Below are 18,890 nucleotides of genomic sequence, written 5' to 3' on the forward strand. Positions count from 1 at the left end.
AGAAAGCTTCTTAAACTTACTATGACTCAGCTATGCATTGGCTCCAGGCCACATGAAAGATATTTACTGTCATTCATAGCCCACACTTTATTTTTGAAAGCATGAATGATTAATTCATGAGTCAATCGAGCTCAACTGTGATAGCATAAAACTGAAAAATACACATTATGCATGCTAAAAACCCACTTCCTAATAACCTATATCCTTAAAAATATGCATTTCTGTAGATAGAAGGGGTGTATAATTAATTAGATGTTGTGAATGAATGGTTAAATACATTAAATGAATGAAAAAAATCCCTGAAATATGTGCTAGTGTTTATATACAAATTAAAAACAATTGCAATAGCGCCCTCTATTGACAAATAACCAAACCAAATTTTGGAACTGTTAATTGCAGATATTTACTAGTCTATTCACCGAAAACAATACATAAAATCAATAAATAAAACAAAAGACTGCACATATGTACATATTTAAAAAATAATTGACGTCATAATTACAGTACTTAACTTACTAGACGTTCAATTCCTTAGAAATTGACAAAGTTATCAACAATTGCTGTCCAAATGGATTGGACTTCCATCACTGCCATTGGCATATGATATTATAACCATCAGAAAAGAGCACTTGGGTTTTCTCATCCCTACAAAGACGCATAAATTCACAAAAAAACTTATTTTTCACTTGTGGAGCTGGAAGAAAAAAAAAATAGTAATTCTCTGTAATTCGGGGGTGTCCAAACTAAGGCCCCCGGGCTAACTTTGGCCTTTTGCCCAGTTTTTATCGGGCCACAGGAAATTTCTTCAACACTGGGTGGATCTTACCATATTTTCACGACTATAAGGGGCACTTTAGTCTTAAATTTTCTCCAAAATAGACAGGGGCGCCTTATAATCCAGTGTGCTTTATATATGGAAAAAAATTGAAGGTGCGCCTTGTAATGCTTTGCGCCTTATAGTCGTGAAAATACGGTAGCCTATCATCGTCAATAGCAGCCAAATGAGTTCCTACTTAGTGTTTGTTTTTATATTTTTTACCTGAATATGATCAAATAAAAACATAAGGAACCCTATGAAAAAAAATTGGACCACCTTAGTGTAGTTATAGTCTAAAATGTTTACATAACATTTCCTATGGCTGAGTGCCCCGCCCCCTCCCCCCAAAAATGTGTTTTCTTGAAAACAAACTGATCAAAATTCCATTTTTTAAAAATGTCTACCTAAATTGTCCTCCAAATCCAGCAACGACCCACTGTTGGCAAAAGTACCGTATTTTCTCACATATAAGCCGTATTTGTCACTTAATTTTTTTTATTGAATCGAGGGTGCGGCTTATATGCGCATAAATTATACTTGACATGCACGAAACTGCAAGGTGACAAGGACAAAACGCCATAACGCAAGACAAATTAATTTTGACGTCTAGGAATGGAACTCAGAAAAAAACAAACGCGGCTTATACGAGAGAAATTGTAAAATTCAACCATTTAAAGGCAATTTTAAGGGTCCGGAGGTAGCTAATATGCGAGAAAATACTGTACATTTGCCTCCCCATATACTTTATGCCAATTTTCAGTCGGCCATTTTACTGAACATACCTCAGAAAACAGACACCAATCAGAACTGGTCAGCCAGAAAAAGCACCTGAAAGTTCTGCATGTGTTTTGCTGGTGCAGACAATGTATTGCAGTCCATGGGTTCACTAGCGTTACAGTCCATCCATCATAGCCAGGAGGTCATCTCCTTTGCTGCTGATACTTGGGGATTGGTCGGATGACTGCTGAGACTCGCTAAACTCGCCCATGATTTTGGCGAGCTCGGCATTAGTGGTTTGGTCCTGTGTGATGTAAAATGTTCAAAATAGAAATCAATGAAAAAATGCACAGATGTATGTATGTCTAGAACCATATTGGGCCATATTGTAGTAATAGTTTTTTTGTTTTCATGATGACTACTAACTAATAATGAATTACAAATTAATTTAGATTTTGATAGTAAATATTTTGAGGCTAAAAATGGTCCAAATCTGAAGCTTTTAAGGCAAAATATTCTGAACAGAAAACACTATTCTCTTAATTTATGTTTTAATAGTTCAAAATAAAACTGAAAATGTTAAGTCATGTTTTTATTAAAACTTAAACATATATTTATTTTAATGTTTGAAAAAAATATGGTGGATAAGTGGTTAGCGAATCTGTCCCACAATTTTAGGGTCGAGGGTTCGATTCCGGGACGAGTACTCTGGTTTTCCTCCAATATCCCAAAAACATGCATGCTAGGCTAGCTGGCTAACAGTCTAAATTTTGTTATCATCAATGTTTATTTGTTGTCTCCTTCTGCCCTGCGATTGGCTGGCCATGTCATAAGCTCCACCCCCTCTGCTCACATCCAAGGCAAATAAACATTACATAAATAATAATTACCTTTGTAGCATGGATGTTTATAAACCCATAAGAGAGCTCATCTGGCCTGGATATTAATGCCTCTCTGTGACCAGAAAATCCAAAATGTTACTTTTTAATGCAATAAATGAAATTGAAGGACAAAAACAAACAAAAACTCACTCTTCCTCCTCATCTGTGGCGAAAAGGTTGACCCGGAAGCCACTGTCGACATTTTTGTGGACGTCAAGGCCTCCCATGAGCTCGGCTAACAAGTTGAGCTCCTCTTTAGCCAGAGGGTTGGGAACCAAGTTGACCTATTGCAACACCAAATGTCAAGATAATGAACTTTTTGGGCAATTAATATTGATTTTTTTTGTTCACCTTTGTATGCTGAGCTAAGTGCTTAGAGGTTCCTGACATGTGAGTTTCCACTGGACGGCAAACGCTGTACCTGAAATCAATGTGGAACAAATATAAAGCTTATTATTATGCCATGTTTTTGGTTTTAGCTAACACAAGGCAAAAAAGGAAGTGGGCGCACTCCTTTCAAAATAAAGTGCTGTTTTGAAAACGTGTAAAATGCAAAATGTATTTAGAACATGACATTGCGTTTAGAAATGAATTGTCATCGTGACTTTCCACATTTTAATTTTTTTCTCCATATAAATTGCTTTATTTTTCCCCCTTGTTTTGATACAAAATGCATATTTACCGTATTTTCACGACTATAAGGCGCACTTAAAAGTCTTAAATTTTCTCCAAAATAGACAGTGCGCCTTATAATACAGTGCGCCTTATATATGGAAAATGTCATTCGTTAGGGGTGCGCCTAATAATGCAGTGCGCCTTATAGTCGTTAAAATTGCTTGATTTGTTTTTTCGAAGTTTTGATACAAAATGCAATTTTTGTACAGTAATGCCTTGACATAAGAGTACCCCAACATACAAAAATTCCATTGTAATATACTGTTTTTTTTAGATTTGAGATACAAGTAAATTGACATACGAGCTCGGTCCCGAATGCATGAAGCTCGTATCTCAAGGCGTTACTGTCGCTAGGTAAAAACTGGTGTTTTAAACTATGGAAGATTTGTCGTATTTGACAGTTCTGTTGATGTTTTGCTTTGTTTTGAGAAAAGTTTTCCAATTTTGTGCAGGTATTGAATATGATTTTTGGCATTTTTCAAATATATTACTTACATGTTTGTGCCCAATTTGGTGACCCTGTCACCAAAAAGGTCAAAAGATCCCTCGGAAACAGCCGGGGCATAGTTGCCAGCGTTATTGAACAACAGCATGCTCGACTCGTCGCCAGTACAGCTATACATCCTGTAATAAAAATATTTCAAAAGGTTAAAATAACAATTTACTTATTCCACAATCCTCCATTTATAGTGATTTATAACTATTTTTCTAATACAATGTATTAAAAAAAACAAAATTTCTTAGTCCCACCCCCAAAAAACAAAAACAAAATGTGTATGAGTGAGTTGAGGAGCTCCATTTTGGAAAAAAGTAGTGTTTTGACCTAAATTTATGCCAATACATATTTAAAATAAAATTAAAAAAAAAAATAGAAAGAAAATCTAAAGAAATGTTTTCTTAATTTGATTATTTTCAAAATTCTGAGAAAAAATGGCTAATAATTTTAATCAATTTTAGTGTACACGCAAATATAATCAATTCACCAGTAATATTATTTTTTTATGTATTTTGTGTACAGCATTTAAATAGTACAATTTTGTATATCATAATTTAGCATTTTTCTTGTCTAGTACAATGTATTCAAGCAGTAGTATTTTTGATAGAATATCATTAGTTTGTGTTCACGTTTTACTTCAAAAAGCCTATATTTTAAAATACTTTATACTCAATTTAATTCTAAAAGTAGATAATATATATATAAATAGAACTTTAGGGCAGGGTAATTTTTACCAAGCTATTTCTTAACCGCTTATTTTGAACTATATTTTTCTTCACTTTGACTATTTAAGAGACAATGGAAACCACGACACGTCTAAAGTTAGACGTCAAACACCAAAAAAGAACGCTAATGCAATTAGCTACATCTGGACTAGCTTAATCTTCACGCAACTGTGTAGGTGTTCAATTTAAAAAAATAGCCTGGAAGTGAAAACACAGTGCAGGGAAGGCCTTTTTGCCAATTTCTAATTAACTTCCCTCTGAATTTTTGCACTCAAACCCCAAAATGTCAAGTACAAGTGGGCGTCACCTTATCTCGCCCGGTATTTGCATTCCGTGGGGAATGGGTCCACTGATGGGGAGCACGAATCGACCATTGGAGTTCTGCACTTTGTCTTTGAGGAAAATGGACACCTGAAAAGGAGATAATCAATTGTTAGAATCACTTAAATATGACTGCTTTGCTGCCATCTGGTGGTAAATCAAGTCACTTCTAGTCATGAACATAGGAATTAACTGGTTTATAGTATTTTCTCGCATATAATCCGCATTTGCATATAAACCGTACCCTTAAAATTGCCTTAAAATGGTTGAATTTGATAATTTCCCTCATATAAGCCTCCCCTTGATTCACAATTTTCACTTTCATATTCATGGTTTTAATAGGGAGGACAAATATGTTACTTTAAAGGCAATGGCAAGCAAAAATTTGTGTTTTTTTACACGTTATACAAGATTTTTTTTTCTTGAATTTTATTCATTGACGTCAAAATAAATTTTGTTTAGCATTTTATCTTTTTTTCTGTTTTGAAATAAATACTATAATATAATATAATCTGCACTATGGCGTTTTGAGCATGTCAAGTATAATTTATGCGCATATAAGCCATACCCTTGATTAAGTCGTCCATTTTTTTAGTGACAAATACGGCTTATATGCGAGAAAATACGGTACTTACCCTTATGTGCATGTCCTGGAAGAAGATAAGAAGTGTTTGTCTAATCAGCTGGAATTCACCGCTTGACATTGGCGTGTACATCTGAAAGTGGGAGGGGTTTAAAATATGAAAACCGTGGCTAAATTGGCGGGCAAAGTTGAAAATGTAGTTGTACCTCAATTAGCTGTTTGTAGGTGTTCTCCACCTGGTCAAGAATGGAAGGAGTGTCCTTGACAAACTCCCGAATGGCGTCCATGTGGTTGAAGGACACCAGGAGGAGGTCGCGGGGACGAGGACACAAGAGGACTTGGTACTTAAAGGCCATGGTCATCAAGTCGTAGAGCTGGGGTGGGAGAAACCAGATGAATCCAGAAGTAGAAAATGAAAATTGACCATATTAGTTATGAATTAGTTAATTTTTTAAAATAAATTGATTAAAAGCCCTGAATATCCCGTTTTATATAGATCTAAAATAATATTTATTTTAGGATTTAAAAAAAATATTTTTGGATTTTACAAAATGATTTCTGAACTAAAAACACAGAAAAAAATTGATTAGAAAATTACAATTATTGATTTAAAAAGGGGAAAATCAAGAAATGTAATATACATCTTCACTTTTCATTTTAATTTGATCCTAAAACAGAACGTTAGCACATAATTTACTTTCCGGGCCACACAAAATGGTACGGCGGCCCAGATTTGGCCCCCAGGCCGCCTCTTTCATACATGTGATTTAGATTGGTAGCCAGCTAGCCTAACATGTATGCTTTTTTGGGATGTGGGAGTAAACCGACAAGCCCGGGGTGAACATGCAAACTCCACACAGTGAGGACCCACTTGGCATCGAACCCTCGACCCCTGAACTGTGAGACCGACCCGCTAACCATTTAAAACGAATCAATTCAAGATACAAACCTTGTCCATGCTAGCTTGATTGAGCCTCATGATGGAGGCGTGGGCAAGTCTGTCAAAGACAGTGCGGAGTGCCTTCTTGGAATAAAGTTCTTGAGGCTTGAAGAGCTCCTCAAGAAACTTCTTGTTGAACATGGTGGTGATGATGTCATTCATTACTAAACAGGGAAGAAGTGAAAGGGTTAAAACTGGCCCCAGCTGGACCTAATTAAAGCAATAAAGCTATGGCATTTGAACAGCGCCTTTTAGTCACGAAGTATCATAGATAAATATTTGAAATTTTGACCTATATATAAAAAATGACAATAAACAACAATAAATTATATATACCCGATACTACTTACTCAGAGTATTGTTTTGTTTTAATTCAGTTTAGAGGTTTGGTGCAGTGTAGCAAAAGGCTAACTATACCTTTCTTTGCCTTGTCCATGGGGATATTTTGTGCTCTTAGCCGCTGGTCCAGGATATAAAGCATTTCTCCTCCCAGGTTGATGAAGAGTAGTGGTAAAGTCGTCGACGACATGTTAAAAGGTGGGAGAATAATGGGTGACAAATAACGTTGAGGGGAAAAATGGAGCTAGCAGTGTGGACGGGTTGCTAAAGACGAGATTGGTTGCTAATGCCTCCGCCGTCGGTTGCCTAGCCACGGAGGAGCTAGCCAATCAGAGCGTTAAACACCTCCGAAACAGGAAGTTGAGATAGCTTTTGCGGAAGTAAGTGGCAACAACAACAGACTTGTAGATACATAAAGTTGGTGTTGGCTGCGTATGCATGTAGCGGCCATCTTGCCTCGGTTATTTATATGGCGTTTCCATCTATTTACTTAGTTTTGTGCAAGCTAACCACACCTTTCCATTTTGTCTCAAATGAAGAGGAATATATAGGTGTCAACAAGTTTATTTGAAATATATTTTATAACCAATACCCTTGTGCTAACGTGAAAATACAAACAAACCAAAAACGAGCACTTAAAGCAGGAGAAAATTGTATAAATTATGTATTTGTCCCTAGGAATTTGACATCTCCGTCATGTAAATAATCTTACATGAAAAAATATGTTTTAGTAGTAGATAGTGGTATTTTTGTGATACTCCAAATTTGAGTTGTCAAAACTTCTAAATTTGAATGTGCCTTTCATTGCATCAAAATATGTATATATGTTTTAGATAAAAAAACAATAAAATCACAACAAGACATGAAAATTTAAACATTTCTGCACAAATATCAAAACGTTGATAAGCATTTTACGTAAATCTGCTCTATACTGAACTTCAACTCGACAAGAATATCACTTTTTTAACAATAGATACAAATCTAACAACACAGCAAACTTACGCATGTCTCTGCACAAAATAAAATGAAATATTCAGCCAATCAGAGAAGCTCATACTGCCGCAGGTGCATACGCTGAATGATGTCACGACAGTCGTTAAAGACACGTCGGATGTTTTCCGTGTCCACGGCGCAAGTGAAGTGAGGGTAACAGTAATGTTTACCATCGCCGCTCGCCGTGCTGATCCTCTGACAAACACGCAAACGCACGTTAAAAGTCATACGCGAATAATGCTAACTATATGCTAACCATTTTCTTTCCTCACCAGAAACTCATCTCGGATGAAAAATTTAGCTCGGGTCACCCTGGCGTCTTCGTCTGTGACTGGAACTGCTACAAACATTTGCAAAAATTTGATACTTTTCGCTACTTCTTAGGATTTGTGGGTATATGTGGGTGGTTGTGTGGGTATGTTACCATCAGGAGGAACCGTGTAGTTAGCATAGGCCGGAAAATAATCTTCAACTTTAGATTTCCCAGCCAGTATTTTGTCAGCTAGCACGTCTTGTTTGTTCAGAAACAAAATGACCGAGATGGTCTTCAAAAACCTGAAACAAAGTAGGCGGGGCCATCTCAGCTAGAGATTGTGACCTGGCTAATTGGCTATGGGCAAACCTGTTGGTCCAAATGGATCGGAAAAGGTCCAGAGATTCTTGTAGACGATTAGTGGAGTTGTCTTCTCGGATGACCATGTTGTAGCTGCTACTCGCCGCCACGAAGATGATGGCCGTTACGTCTGATTGGTCGAAAACATCGTCCAATCCGTTACGGTTCGGAATCGGGGAGTCAATGGCGAATGAGGCTTACCATTGAAGCACTGAATCCACTTTCTGCGTTCATCCCGTTGTCCTCCTACATCGAACATACTATAATACACCATAATAAAACATACCGCAGCATTTTAAAGATACACAAACAAACATAATAATAATCTCACGAGAAAAAATATTCTGGTAATAAAATTGTAATATTTAGAGTAAAATAAAGCAATAAAGTTGTAATATTCTGATCTTAAAGTTGTAACTGGTTGGTCCGGCTGTTGAGTGGGTAGCATGTTGGCTTTACAGTCTTAGGGTCGAGGGTTTGATCCCAAATGGGTCTTGAACTGTGTGGAGTTTGCATGCTCTTACCAGGCTTACGTGGGTTTTCTCCAGGTACTCCGGATTCCTCCCACATCACAAAAACATGCATGCTAGGCTAGCTGGCTAACAGTGTGTTAGCGTAAACAGTTTGTTTGTTTGTGTCCTGCGATTGGCTGGCCATCAATTCAGCCTTTTGGTATAGACTCCAGCACCCCCGCAACCCTACTGAGGATAAGCGGTTCAGATAAGGAATGAATAAAATGGTAAAATGGAGAAAAACGTTCATATTATAATCCCGTAAAGTCATAATATTAAAATTTGTATGACTCAAATCTTGAAAATTTTATAAAAATCTAAGGATACAAATATTAAAACACGAACTAAATATCATAATATTATGACTCTATTGCCACAAAATGTGTTTTTTGTCCATTACTAATACTTCCTGACCCAAAAGCCAGTAAAATTCCAAAAAAGCACCCAATTGGTTCATGTGCCAGTGTAGGCGTGGCTACCCAGTGGAGGCGTGGCTAACTCAACTCACTGAAAATTGACCTTGTCCACTTGAAACCTGGTTTCGAAAATCCCCGAAGTCAGAACTCGGCACCTTAGCAAATCCTAGAGAGCAAAAAGACACCTGATTGGCTGATTACGGCACCTCACTTGCGTCCAATTGGTCGATTTATTTTCTTACCTGGTCGCTAGGTGAGTAGTCGGGTCTTCTCACCGATTCCAAACGGTCCAGGAAGCTAAGAAACCCCGCCTCCGGTTAATTCCCAGGAAGGTGTGTGTTAGCAAAGGGGGCGGAGCTTACTATTGAGCGCAGTCAATCAGCTGGTACTCGTTGGCCCGTTCGTAGCACGCCTTGACGCCCTCGTCTTCCCAGAGTTTGTGGGCGTGTTCAAAAAAGTCCTGTGGGAGAATCGTACCCGCCACCATGCAAATTCCCTCAAGCGCTCTCATTTCATCATGTCATTAACGAGCTCGCAACAAACAACAAATCTCCAGGCGCCGTCAAATGAGCGAGTACGTTTACCTCCGTGTATTCGAAGTCCGAAAGGGGCGCGATTCCCGTCATGTAGTCCACTCGGAACTGGTTGCCGGGGTTGCTCAAGGGTACGGGCGGGGTCAAGGTACTCATCGCCGTCACGATGGTCTGGTACGAGACGGGCAAAAAGCGGGTGAGAGGAAAAGCCGAGGCTCGATGGGGCGAGTCGTCGGACGACCGACCACGATGGCGTCCTTGACGTTCTTGCGGATGTCTTGAATTTTCTGCTGCTTTTCTCTGGGGAGAACAAACATTAGCATTTGGGCTGTTAGAATCATGGCAAAACAGGACTAATGTGTTAATGTGTGAGTGGGTGACGGGGTCAACCGCTAGGGGGCTCTACTGTCAATTAACAACACAATATTTTCAAAAAAAGTGACCAATAGGATCCATTTGCCCCCATTCAACTTCAAGTGTCTGAACCCATTAGCATTAGTGTACAACAGTGTCTGAAGCCGTGACCTTTGACCTACTGGCATTGGTATACAACAGTGTGTGGAGCCACGACCTTTGACCTGTTAGCGCTTGTGTACAATAGTGTCTGAAGCGACCTTTAACCTATTAGCATTAATGTACAACAGTATCTGAAGCCACGACCTTTGACCTGTTAGCAATAGTGTATGACAGTACCTGAAACCACGACCTTTGACCTGTTAGTGCTCGTGTACGACAATGTCTGAAGCCGCGACCTTTGACCTACTAGCAATAGCATACATTATCTGAAGCCACAACCTTTTACCTACTAGCAATAGTGTAGCACAGTGTCTGAATCCTCGACCTTTGACCTACTAGCATTAGTGTACAACAGTGACTGGAGCCGCGACCTTTGACCTGTTGACCTACATCCAGAGAAAAGTAATTTCAAATTTCTATTTTTTTTAGAATCGCATAAAAATGTGAAGGAGTAAATATGCGATAATCGAGGGAAAACTGTATATATTTTTTTCAAAAGCAGCACGAAGGTAAAGCGGTTCACCCAACTGGCTTCGGTGCAGAGATGCGCGGATTCGATTCCCACCGGTAGGGCTACCTTTGTGAGTACGAATAGTCATTTACCTCTCTTCGTTCCCTACAGCCGACTGGCAACCCGTCTCGAACCTCCATTTTCCTTCGACCCAAAGTCAGCGGGGATAGTCTCCAGCACCCCCTTACAGAAATCCACCCCAAAAATATTCCCATACTAAAAACATGACTCACTCAGCATTGAAACCATCAACATGAAGAATCCTCATCTGCTTGACGATGGTACTCTTCCCCGATTCGCCGGCTCCTGCGACAGTCATTCAAAAACGGGAAAAAACAAGGTTAGCAAATCACCAAAATGAGCAAAAAAACAAGTCAAGAAAGAAGACCAACCCAATAGTAAAAGTCGATGCGTAGCTTTGTAAGCTTGCCGTTCCTTTTGCAACTGTCGTTCAATCTTCTTGTTGGCGTCTCGCTTGACCTTCTCGTCCAGGCGTTCTTTGTCCGTCGTGCCTCCCAAGCAACCCATGTTCCGTCGGTCGGCCCGAAAACACCCGCAACCAACGGGCTGCGACGCTCCGTCGTTCCTGAGCGTCACTTGAACCGATCCGAATGGAAGTACGTAGAAGCGGTGTGTTGATCTTTCCACACTAAAGAGACCCTAGGGTATGTCGCCCAACCCGCCCACCCAAGGCCTCATTACGCCCATCTTTAGGGACCCGGGTTGTCTTCCATTGGAAAACGCTTTGTGGCTTCTTGACAACCGTGCGGTGCGACGACGCCCTAAAAATCGTTGCGGAGATACAATGACATTTTCTTTCGACGCACATTACATTTTCACCGATTATTTTGCCTTGACAACTTGGAAACGTGTCAAAAATTCTTACAAACCATGCCAACCCGCATAGTTTCCTACAACCCTCGAACCACTAGACTAATGGGCCCAACATTTGATAAATAAATATATTAAATACTAAATTAATTCATTCATTTTCTGTATTGATTATTATGCTAACACAACTTTATCTGTTAGCCAGCTAGCCTAGCATAAACATAGGAGGAAAAATACTTTGAGAAAACCCACACAACATGCAAACTCCACACAGTAAGAACCCACCTGGGATTGAACCCTCAACCCTAGAACTGCAAAATTTAACAAATAAATATATTAAATACTAAATTAATTCATTAATTTTCTATATTATTTACACTACCTTAGCTTCGTGTTAGCCAGTTAGCCTAGCATAGACATAGGAGGAAAACAAAGTACCCGGAGAAAACCCAAGCAAACTCCACACAGTAAAAACCCTACTGGGATGGAACCCTCGACCCCGGAATCGCGAGGCCAACTCTTTTAACCACTAAACCACTGGGCCGCCCAAAAATTTAATAAATAAATATATTAAATACTAAATTCATTCATTATTTTCTGTATGGATTATTACGCTCCCACCCCTTCATCTGTTAGCCAGTTAGCCTAGCATAGACTTGGGAAGAAAATGGAGTACAGTACATGCAAACTCTACACAGTAAGGACTTGCCTGGGATTGAACCCTCGACCCCAGGACCGCGAAGCCAACCCTCTAACCACCCAACATTTAATAAAGAACTATAAAAAATACTAAATTCAATTTTTGTATTGAGTATTATGCTAACAAAACTAACATCTGTTAGCCAGCTAGCCTAGCATAGACATAGGAGGAAAACACAGTACCTGGAGAAGGGCCTCTTGTAAACATGCATTTTTTTGGATAGATGGTTTATTTAAAATGTATTCTTTTTATGATGGTTAAAGACTTCTAGAGTGAAATTTCTCCGTTGCGGATGCGGATCTCTCGGGCCATTCTGCACAAGTCGCAGAGGCCGCAGAAGCAAGACATGAGGGCGTCGTTGCAGATTGTGCCCTGTAGGTGGACCAAATATTGGACAAAATATTGGGGCAAATATTAGCAAAAAAGGAAACCCAGATGCAAAAAAACATGCAAACTCCCTACAGGTAGCGCGACCTGGATTTTAACCCAGAACCCCAAAGCTGCGAGGCCAACATTCTAACCACTGACCACACCGCGTTAAGCCTCGATTTACACACAAAAAACTAGCTGACCAAAATGTAACCCAATTTGTGAACATTTCCCCTTTTGCAATAGCTTAGCACACAGGTGTCAAAGTGGCGGCTCGCGGGCCAAATCTGGCCCGCCACATCCTTTTGTGCGGCCCGTGTTTTAGGATCAAATTAAAATGAAGAGTATAGATGTATATCACATTTCCTGATTTCCCCCCCTTTTAAATAAATACTTGTCATTTTTAAAAATATTTTTCAGTTTTTAGTTAAAAAATAATTTTGTAAAATCTAAAAATATATTTAAAAAAAGCTAAAATAATCATTGTTTTAGATCTATAAAAAACTGAATATTCAGGGATTTTAATCCAGTTCTTTCAATCTATAATTCTATTGTTTTTATCCATTTGTGTTTTTAGTTAAAAAATCATTTAGTAAAATCTAAAAAAATAAATAGAAAAAAACTAAAATAAACATTGTTTTAGATCTATAAAAAAACGGAATATTCAGGGCTTTTAATCAAGTTCTTTTAATCCATTTATAAAAAAAAAAAAAATCTAAATATTATATCTAAAATGGTCCAGCCCACATAAAACCGAGTTGACGTTAATGCAACCCGCCAACCAACCCGAGTCTGACACCCTCATCTTATCAAAACAGAGTTTCACAAACCTCAATGCCATATGTGAGCCTCATATGGGTCCTCAAGGCCGTCAGTCCACCGGGCACAAAACCCAGGCAGCAGTTCTCGCCATATTTATCCGCCGTGTAACAGGCCAGCGCAGCCGGGCAGATACAGCCAAAAGCACCTGAGGGGGGCGGAGCCAAGATTCAGAACCAAGTTGGAAATGAAAAACGGGGCGGAGACTTACAAATCAACAGGTCGCTGCAACAACCGCATAGGCCGGTACTCCACTGTCCTGTTTGGACGTTGGTGCCGTAGCCGCCGGCGCCGGGTTGGCTGCTCACCACTGGGTTGGACATGGATGCGGCGGGTTCTAACGGAGAAATTTGGTTTCGTGAGCGAAGAACCAAGAGTCACCTGTTTTTTTTTTGGCGGGAGAAGAAATAACCTGAGTCTGAATCTTGCCACATTGCTCGTTATTTCCACCTTTCGAGATGAAAATTAAGCCTAAAAATGAAGTTTTAGTGAATTAGCAGATTGGCCTGAATATAAGACGGTCGGTTTTTTTTGCATTGAAAAATGTGGGTCGTCTTATATTCAGGGTCTAGATATTATACCTATTTACAAGGCTAGATGGTGCCAGATATCTTTAAAGCCAATGCTGAATACTTTGATGGGTAATGCAGTTAATGCGTGATGGATTATATGTTATACATCCACTAGATGGAGCTGTGCTAGAGGCAATTTCATGCACAGATTAACCAATATTAACCCATATATGTATAAGAAAGATGCAAATATATACGAAGGTTAAAATTTAAGTCTTTTAGTTGAGCATTATTGTGCGGAAATACACTTAATTTAACACTAAATACATTTAATTTTTATGTGTGGTCTGTAAATAATTTATATAAATATTTTTAAATCAAAACAATACAAAATATAGTGTCCTTAATAAATAATGCTAAAAAATATTGTTGTAACAGTATATTTTCCAGTAAAAATAATATTAAATTTTTGTTAATTTTCTTAACATAAATATAGATTAAAAAAAATGGTGAATTTTTTGAATTATATATTTAATCTTAACCTTCTTTAAATTCAGTTTTCAGATAAAAAATTGATTAAAAAGTTTAAGTTGGTAGTGTATAATGTTGAATCGTATTTCTATGTTACATTTAACAAATAAATTAAATTAAACAAATAAAAAACTTGAGATATTTGCAAAAATCGGTTATAAAAAATAAATTACAAAAAAGATATGGTAAATTCAATAAGATTTTCTCAGAAAATGCCAATTTTTTTTGCAATTTTTTATAATAATAATATTGAATTAATATGGAAATGAGTATTATGAAAAAATATAGATACATAATATAGACCATCCTAAATTAATACAACAAAAAACGACCCAATTTGACTTTGTAAACCCCCAAAATAAACCAATAAAACAATTTCTTATTGTCCATCACGACTAGTTTCACTACATTAAATGTTAAATTCTTATTTGTAGTCCTTTTAAACTACTACAAAAATAAAAGTACTGTAAAAATATACCAAAATATACCAAAACAAGTTCACACATACACAATTAATTTGACATCACACATTTTTTTACATAAATTGCTTTCCAATTCAACCGTAATAAAAATATACTGATTAAGAAAAGAAATGATCAACTTACCCAAAGAAGCGTCGTGTCGCAGTTTGCGATCAAAGTGGCAAACGGACGCTTGACGCCACACAGGAAGTTTGAGGGTTTGACTTGAGAAACTTTTATTGCTGAAACTCAACGGCTGACAAAGATGACGAGATCTTTGCGGTCATTCTAAGACCAAAAGATGCACTTTTCTTTTTTTTTTTTGCACAAACTGCAAACGGTTTGATTGCATTGACGGTAGCAATGAGTATCTTAATATAGATTAATTTAATTTTTTAGTTTTTTTTTTTCAAGTGAGGGCATTTCCTGGCCAGGAGATTTCTTATCGGTCGCTTCTTGCAGTTTCTTCTCGGCTTTCATCTTCTGCACTTCGTTAAAGACCTGAAAATAATTATTTAGCGTCATTTTGAGATAATTAAGCGCTACTAAGTTCCTCCACTTTAAACCCTGTGGCCTATATGTGGCAACGTGCATGTAGCATAACATAATTTTTAAAAAAATAATTCGGATTACAATGCAGACACTCAGAAATTAAGTTTAATCTAACCTTACACTAAATTTACTTCTAATTTAGTTTTACATTTGTATACCCTATTTTTCCTCGCGTTGACTATTGGCCCCGCCTCCACCCTGACTATTGAGGGTTGATAAATATTTGCCCAAAATTTTACTCTCATCTCAAATTACTCGTATGTCAAGGTACTACTGTACTTCTATATTATTATTTATTTAATAGTTATAGTTATTATTTATTCATTATGTATTTTTCAGTGTTTTTTTTATTATTAGTGCACTTGCCTATTTCTTAATTTTGTTGACTACTTATATATTTATTGATTATTTAATAATTTGTTATTATTATTTATTGTTTATTTGTTGTTATTTGTGCACTTTCCTTATTTATTTGTTGTTGACTCATTTATTATTTATTTATGAGCCATTATTATTTACTGATTGTTTGTTTATTAGTTATTGTTCTTATCTATTGATTATTTATTTGCCAGTTGGTGCACTTGCCTATTTTTTATATTATTGATTCCTTATTTATGAACTATTATTAGTATTTATTGATTTTTATTTATTGTTTTAATTTACTGATTATATATTTGTCTGTTTGTTGTTATTTGTGCACTTGCCAATTTCTTTATCGACTATTACTGATTATTTCTTAAGTATTGCTATTATTTATTGATTATTTATTTGTCTTTTTGTTGCTATTTGTACACTTACCATTTTTTTCACTTGTTTAATTTATTTCTGAGCTATTATGAATATGTATTGATTATTTATACCAATTTTTCACTCATGTATTATTCATTTATGAGCTATTATGAATATGTATTGATTATTTATTGGTCTGTTTGTTTGTTGTTGTTGTTATTTGTGCACTTTGTGAAGCTAGAAAACTCATCATTGTATACTAACAATAAAAACATTCAATTCATGAAATTTTGGGTTATGTGACTTGACTTGTGACCTTTTTTTGTATATTTTTTTTAATTTTTAACTTTTACCTTGATACAGAAGGCCTTCTTAGCAATCCAGCGTTTTGTAGCCTTCCTGTAGTACTCTGGCGGGAACGTGTATGTAATTTCCAACTGCTCGCAGACCTTTTGGAAAGCATCATATCGTTCCAATCGCAAATTCTTCAGCATCTTCTTCCTTCTATCGATAGCCATTAGCATCCGCCTCTTGTTAGCCTTATCCTGCAGGACCAAAAAAAAAATGAGGGCACACATTGGCGGAAATGGCGGTCCGACGATGTCGAAAAAGCTGACATTTTCCCACCGCGGTTGACGCCTATGCGGCGCCATTGACGCGGATATCCTGCCGCGGGCGCCTTTGACGCGACAGGAAACACGTTGACGCTTTTATATGCGGAGGAAACTCACCTTGTGATGTTTGAACATGTGTTCTTCAAGGTTGCGGATGATGCCGGTCAAAATGGCGACTGAAACGGACACAAAACATTCGATGTTATCGTTTTATTTCGCCACAAAAAAATAAAACTCACTTTTTACTTCCACGGAACTTCGGTCGCTTTCGTCTCGCTGCACTTTAGCGATTAGCTGCTCTGTTTTTAGCGCCATTTTGTCACTCTGTTGGGGGAATTATGAATGTTAATGATATGGTAGAGGTACTGGCGGCCATTTTAAAAAACTTACATGACTCGCCAACTCTAAGGAGAGAAGTCTTTTGACGATATCGTCAGCCCTGTGGGAAGAAATTAAAGATTTTTTTTTAAGGATAAATGTCATGTTAGTTTAGTTATTTGGACTTTTGAGGTAACAAAAATGTTGAGGTTACGTTTGGGCGAAGGGTATAGCAGCGTATTCCATCTTTAGCATGGATGGAGTGAGGTCGCTTACAAGGCTTTTGGGAGCTGTTGGTTGTGGAAAAAAAGGTTAAAATATTAACATTGTTGTTTTAAGTAAGAATAATAAGTCAAAGGATAATAATTGATGACATACGTGCCACTTTAGCTTTAGTTGTGCGAGCGTAGCATCGGATTTGACCCGGAAGTGGAAACGTTGTTGACACTGGAAAAATAAAATACATTGTTTGTTGCATTTTATGAAAATAAATACAAAATACTCTAACACATGACGAAAACTAATAAAATAATTTGAAATGAGCATAAAGTTTTGAATGAAAAATAAAGAGCTCTGACTTTGAAGGAAAACACGCATTTTAAAATTTTAATTACAGCTGTTGTGATGTAATTTAAGACGAGATAGGTCTGCATTCAAATGTTTACATTGCATTGAAATGATTTACTATGTTTTAGAGGCTTACTCATAACATTTTTTTATATCTGGAACTAAAAAAAAGTCAACAGGCATGTTTTTTTTCGCATGTTTATGCAGTATTTTAGTTATTTTATTCCAATATGTAACGTATAGTGTCCGCTGCGCATGCGCAATTCAGACAACTTGTGCAGATCATTTGGAGCGAGCGAACAATACAATAATTAGACGGTTTTTTAACAGCTCACTCTATTTACGTTTAGCCTCCATTTTCTTAAATGACCCCGTTTTATTTTCAGATATAAATATAAACATATTTCTTACCCTTGCTGACATTGTGACCAGAAGGCAAAGCTGCGCAGCACGTCTGTGGCGTCCTGACACTTTCCCTTAAAACGCTTAGCGAAGACCTAAAAACAGTCCTGAGAGCTATATTGGTTAACATCATTTAGGTGATAATTTAACAACGTAGGGTCCGAGGCGCTCAAAAACGCAGGAAAGGTGGAGAAAAGAGGAAAAAACAGTCGACCGCTAGACAAGTGCCGCCATTTTGGCTCGACCTGACCAGTCGATCCTCGAGCGAGGAATGCTAACGGAAACCAGAACACATCGATCAGGCAACGAAGTACAAATACTAATTGTTAGGCGAGTTATTTTTTATTTGATATCTTAATTTATTCATTAACAAGCAAATTTAGAATTTAAAAATATAAGATAGTAAATAATTTTGGTTAAATTGTAATGTAGAAATGTCAAGTTATTTTTTTTATAACTATTTCTGTGACCGGATGCCTGATTGGTTATCACAGTGGGAGACCTGGGTTCAAATCCACTGGCCACTGATTCAGGGTGCCCTGCAGGGTGACTGCAGTTAGCTAGGATAGGCTCCAGGACCCTAGTGATGATAAAGCAGTTCAGAAAATTAGAACTTTAATCCATAAAACTGCAGTGAAGCATATACAGTACAGCAATAAAATCAACTAGAGTTGCACCAATAACATATTTTGGAACCCAATACAGTAAATAAAAAAGTACAAAATCACTGGATACTCACTTAAACGTCAAGCAATTCCACTTATGGCTTGGTCAGATGATCCTTAACTCATTGTTTGTCATTTACGGTGCAAGACGTCCAATCCATTTTACCTGGGAGGAATGGCAAATGTTCATTTGGTGAGGATAGGCAGAAAATGCGGTTTAAAATAGATTGGG

General features: G+C 37.4%; 4 protein-coding genes across 8 annotated transcripts; all 4 read right to left on the reverse strand.

Moving 5' to 3' along the window:
• Positions 1-290: 290 nt before the first annotated feature.
• oscp1b (organic solute carrier partner 1b) lies at positions 291-6,885 on the reverse strand. Its single transcript, XM_077720719.1, has 10 exons — positions 6,573-6,885; positions 6,165-6,319; positions 5,422-5,589; positions 5,268-5,348; positions 4,619-4,722; positions 3,586-3,714; positions 2,767-2,836; positions 2,566-2,699; positions 2,425-2,488; positions 291-1,838 (listed from the first exon to the last, which is right to left on the reverse strand). Exons 1-10 carry the CDS (start codon positions 6,682-6,684, stop codon positions 1,710-1,712), a joined length of 1,146 nt encoding a protein of 381 aa, XP_077576845.1. The 5' UTR covers positions 6,685-6,885; the 3' UTR covers positions 291-1,709.
• Positions 6,886-7,515: 630 nt separating this feature from the next.
• LOC144199373 (guanine nucleotide-binding protein G(olf) subunit alpha-like) lies at positions 7,516-11,256 on the reverse strand. Of its 3 annotated transcripts, none has more exons than XM_077720968.1 (12): positions 10,981-11,256; positions 10,822-10,894; positions 9,810-9,861; positions 9,613-9,732; positions 9,391-9,488; positions 9,271-9,325; positions 9,121-9,194; positions 8,302-8,360; positions 8,110-8,230; positions 7,912-8,042; positions 7,760-7,827; positions 7,516-7,682 (listed from the first exon to the last, which is right to left on the reverse strand). In XM_077720968.1, exons 1-12 carry the CDS (start codon positions 11,114-11,116, stop codon positions 7,536-7,538), a joined length of 1,134 nt encoding a protein of 377 aa, XP_077577094.1. In that variant the 5' UTR covers positions 11,117-11,256; the 3' UTR covers positions 7,516-7,535. The 3 variants fall into 3 exon arrangements, with proteins under 3 accessions (XP_077577094.1, XP_077577093.1, XP_077577095.1); XM_077720967.1 differs by having other exon boundaries at positions 9,807-9,861; XM_077720969.1 differs by lacking the exons at positions 9,271-9,325; positions 9,391-9,488; positions 9,613-9,732; ... (1 more) ...; positions 10,822-10,894; positions 10,981-11,256 and having other exon boundaries at positions 9,132-9,196.
• Positions 11,257-12,294: 1,038 nt separating this feature from the next.
• LOC144199375 (cornifelin homolog) lies at positions 12,295-15,064 on the reverse strand. Of its 3 annotated transcripts, XM_077720971.1 has the most exons (5): positions 14,956-15,028; positions 13,720-13,778; positions 13,519-13,644; positions 13,319-13,455; positions 12,295-12,491 (listed from the first exon to the last, which is right to left on the reverse strand). In XM_077720971.1, the coding sequence occupies exons 2-5, from the start codon at positions 13,739-13,741 to the stop codon at positions 12,387-12,389; spliced, it is 390 nt and encodes a 129-aa protein (XP_077577097.1). In that variant the 5' UTR covers positions 13,742-13,778; positions 14,956-15,028; the 3' UTR covers positions 12,295-12,386. The 3 variants fall into 3 exon arrangements, with proteins under 3 accessions (XP_077577097.1, XP_077577099.1, XP_077577098.1); XM_077720973.1 differs by lacking the exon at positions 13,720-13,778 and having other exon boundaries at positions 12,296-12,491; positions 14,956-15,009; XM_077720972.1 differs by lacking the exon at positions 13,720-13,778 and having other exon boundaries at positions 12,300-12,491; positions 13,519-13,688; positions 14,956-15,064.
• Positions 15,031-18,278, reverse strand: mrps15 (mitochondrial ribosomal protein S15). The gene is made up of 8 exons (XM_077720970.1): positions 18,003-18,278; positions 17,403-17,471; positions 17,239-17,314; positions 17,097-17,145; positions 16,946-17,030; positions 16,824-16,882; positions 16,446-16,637; positions 15,031-15,312 (listed from the first exon to the last, which is right to left on the reverse strand). Exons 1-8 carry the CDS (start codon positions 18,124-18,126, stop codon positions 15,199-15,201), a joined length of 768 nt encoding a protein of 255 aa, XP_077577096.1. The 5' UTR covers positions 18,127-18,278; the 3' UTR covers positions 15,031-15,198.
• Positions 18,279-18,890: the final 612 nt, after the last annotated feature.

Source organism: Stigmatopora nigra, chromosome 7, assembly GCF_051989575.1.
Source record: "Stigmatopora nigra isolate UIUO_SnigA chromosome 7, RoL_Snig_1.1, whole genome shotgun sequence".
Lineage (NCBI taxonomy): Eukaryota > Metazoa > Chordata > Actinopteri > Syngnathiformes > Syngnathidae > Stigmatopora > Stigmatopora nigra.